Raw genomic sequence first — 3,365 nt, 5'->3', positions numbered from 1 at the left:
CACAGTAGGCTTTTCCATTTCAGTGATAGTATTTACAAAATATCCTTCAAAGGTCAAATTTCTATGAGATAAAAATCAATACAGAGACTTTGAGTGATATGTCTGTTTCTAGAAATTTTTGAAACACTGACATTTTGTTAAGTCTATTCCTCATGTTCAGAATTTGCTAGATTGCAGAAGTAGTCAACCTACCTCTCATGATACTCAAATAGCCCTGGGTGGTTCATTCTTTGTCTTGGTTAAAAAAAAACATGCATTTTCATATTGTTATATTGTTTAAGATGGCATTCTCACATAATTATTCAGATTACGGTTTCTTGTCTTCCTCCCATCTCAGTGCCTAAACCCCCTGGCCTTCTCCATCAACCGCATGTATGTCTCTCAGTAGAAAAGACATGGGTTTATTAGAACAACCATAAAATATAAAATAATAAAATATGATACAGGAAGACAGAACAAAAATAAATATATCAGAATTAGATAAAACAAAAAAGAGCCCAAAAGAAGATACAAGAAGTAGAGACCCACTTACTTTCCCAGTGATGAATGACATAACAAAGCAAAATGGAAGCCATAACATATATGCAAATGAACTAGAGTAAAAATGAGAGAAAATTATTTTTATGTTAAAATAAAATAATCAGATAAAATTACAGAAAAGTATTAAAAGTCCAACATGCCTCTGAAGTTGCTATTGAGTTAATTTTTTGTTAACCATCTACTACTAGGTGGGCAGCTTACTCTTAAGAGCATTTTTTCCAAGTGAGGTTTGATGGGAAGAAACTAAATTTTCATTTGCAAGGGGTTTATAATTATAGATTGCTTTAGGGATAGGAGTGAATATCCACTTATTTCAGCTCTAGAGCTCTAAATAATGTAGAACCATTCAGGCACTGGGCAATGCCTCAGTGTCTGTGAGTTCATATGTGCATAGAGTATGTTGAATTATCGAACTTGTTTTCTTAGTGTCCTCCATGTCTTCGGGCTCTTAATGTCTTTGCTTCCCCTCTTCCATGGAGTTCTTTGAGTCCTGCAGGGAGGAATATGGTCCAGATGACATTGCTTTGGAGGGCTTAGGCCACTTCTTCCTTGAACTGACAGAGGAGAACTACAAGGGCACCAAGGGTCTCCTCAAGTTGCAGAATAAACAAAGGGACCATGCACTCTTTTATGATGTGCAGAAGCCATCTCAGGAAGAGTGGGACAAAACCCAGGAGGCCAGGGAATCTTCCTTGGTCCTCAGAAGAACTGAGACAGAACCTCTGGATGTTCATTCCCTGGGTTTTACCTACACAGACCCTCAGCTCTGTGACTTCTTGGAAAACCACATCCTGAATGGGGAAGTGAAGGTCACCAAGAACATGGACATCCACCTGACCAACCACTGTAGGCTGGTTGGGCAATAGCCCACACAGACTAGTGTATCTGAGATATCTATGAGTGAATATCTCTTTGAGGGACTCATTTTCAAGCATGACTAAGAGAACTCCTCGCCCTCCAAGGGGCTTTCTCCTCTGTTTTGCACCAGCCACCCTCAGGGCCTCCACCTGAATGAATCTCTCAAGCCATACGTCATCTGTGTAACAACCCTGGGTTCTTCCTCAACTATAGGACCAGGTAAAAATAAAGTTTTTTTGAGAACACCAAACAAAACCAAAATTTTGGATTGTCTTTTTTGAGAATTTTCCTTTGATAAGCATGTTGTGTCCATCCTTTTCTCTTCTAATGAGGTTTGGTTTGAAGTCTCCACCCCCTGTCCCCATGGCTTCACAGGCTTGCTTCTTAGGTCTATTGAAGTATCTTTTCCATCTTTTAATCTGATGTCTCTCTTTGTTGTGTATCATGGAGGGGGGCAATCCTGCTTTTGCATCAATTTCATTGGGGAATTGAGATCACTGATTTTGAGGGATATCGAGGAACACTTTTTGTTAATTACTGTTGACTGTTCTTGTGGTTGTTGGTGGTGGTAGTGGTTTTTGCTTCCCCTCTTTTGAGTTGCTGGTCTAGAATGCTTCATTTCTTCTATCTTCTTGGTTGTGGTCGCCATCTTAGGTTAGAATTTTCCTTCTAATTCTTTCAATTTTGCACTTTAAATAGATATTTGTTAAAGTTTTTTTTAATCACTGAATGTCCTATTTTGTCCATGTATTGTGATTAAACATTTTACTGAGTATAGTATAGTACTCTTGGATGGCATCTATGACTTCTGAGAGTATGAATTGTATCTGTCCAGGCCATTCTGACTTTGAGAGTCACCATTGAGAAAGCACGTGCTATTTTAATCATTTTGTGTTTGTTTACTTGGTTGCTTTTTGTGTATTTGCTTATTCCCTTTTCCTTATGGCTTCTTATATACTTTTAATACGCTCATATACTAATAAAATTCAGATATATTTAGTATATTTTATTGTTATAAGTATACTTTAACATTATGTGCAAATAACATTTAAAGCCTCTAAAAATTATGAAATTTAAATGTCAATTCAGTCATTCTGATTAAGCATACTAAAATATGTCCTAGTCCTTCCAAAACAATAGTTCAGAATTATTTTATTGAAATTAGCACTCATTTTATAAGTTCTTATGTTTGAGTGTGCAGTATCTTGGACAGCTCCCAGCTTTTCTGCTTCAGTTATGATGCTGAACTTAGGCCCTATTGCTCTGGGGCTTGAGAGCTCTAGTGCTTTCATTTATCCTGGATGCTATTGTTTGGGTTTTTACACTGACATCAGTGGATGTGTGTTTGGGGAAATTAAAATTCCTGTTGCTAATATCTGGCTTTGTCTGTAAAGATTGTTGCTTTATTCCTTGTTTTCTTTTAACCTTGTTGGTTCTTAGGTAAGCTTGGTGGCTATGTGTTTGTTGTAGAAAATTCTTCTGGGATCATGATAGGTGTGGCATCTAGGAACACTATTTGAAGAATATTCCTGAATATTGTCAGGTGACAGTTAGCAATCAAGGACTACCGAGGTACACAAGAAGGTGGAAAGGAGGAAATTAATCCCACTGGGATCAGGACAGTTCTCGGGTAATGGGGGCAATGAGTTTGGAGAGGTCACAGTAGCTAGTTTCCTACCGAGCTGCAGATGAGACCTAGGAATTAGATAGAGTGGAGAGAAGGGAGAGTGACAGTCTGAGGTGAATGCAGCTGCTTCCCTGGACTGAAGTTTATCAAGGAATGTCTATGGAAATCGGATGATGGACTGAAAGCAATGAGATTGGATTATCACATAAAGAGGGGAAGATCTGTGTGATCCATTGCAGATGGTTGCCGGAAGGAAAGGACGCTGTGGCAGGTGAAAAGATTGGGGATTAGACTTAGAGGGGAGGAGAGAGATCTGAAAATTTGCCATCAGCCTACATGC

At 38.5% G+C, this 3,365-nt stretch overlaps 1 protein-coding gene across 1 annotated transcript; it reads left to right on the top strand.

Moving 5' to 3' along the window:
- Positions 1–1,013: 1,013 nt before the first annotated feature.
- LOC116913883 (ferritin light chain 1-like) lies at positions 1,014–1,406 on the top strand. The gene has a single exon (XM_032918172.1). The coding sequence runs from the start codon at positions 1,014–1,016 to the stop codon at positions 1,404–1,406; it is 393 nt and encodes a 130-aa protein (XP_032774063.1).
- The last annotated feature ends 1,959 nt before the right edge of the window (positions 1,407–3,365 follow it).

The sequence above is a fragment of the Rattus rattus genome, chromosome 12 (assembly GCF_011064425.1).
Source record: "Rattus rattus isolate New Zealand chromosome 12, Rrattus_CSIRO_v1, whole genome shotgun sequence".
NCBI classification, from domain to species: Eukaryota; Metazoa; Chordata; class Mammalia; order Rodentia; family Muridae; genus Rattus; species Rattus rattus.
Note: the sequence above shows the minus strand (reverse complement) of the source record. Positions and strands in the feature narration are given on the sequence as shown.

Excerpts from the sequence above, each read along its gene's own strand:
- LOC116913883 (XM_032918172.1), top strand. The coding sequence starts at position 1,014 with ATGGAGTTCTTTGAGTCCTGCAGGGAGGAATATGGTCCAGATGACATT.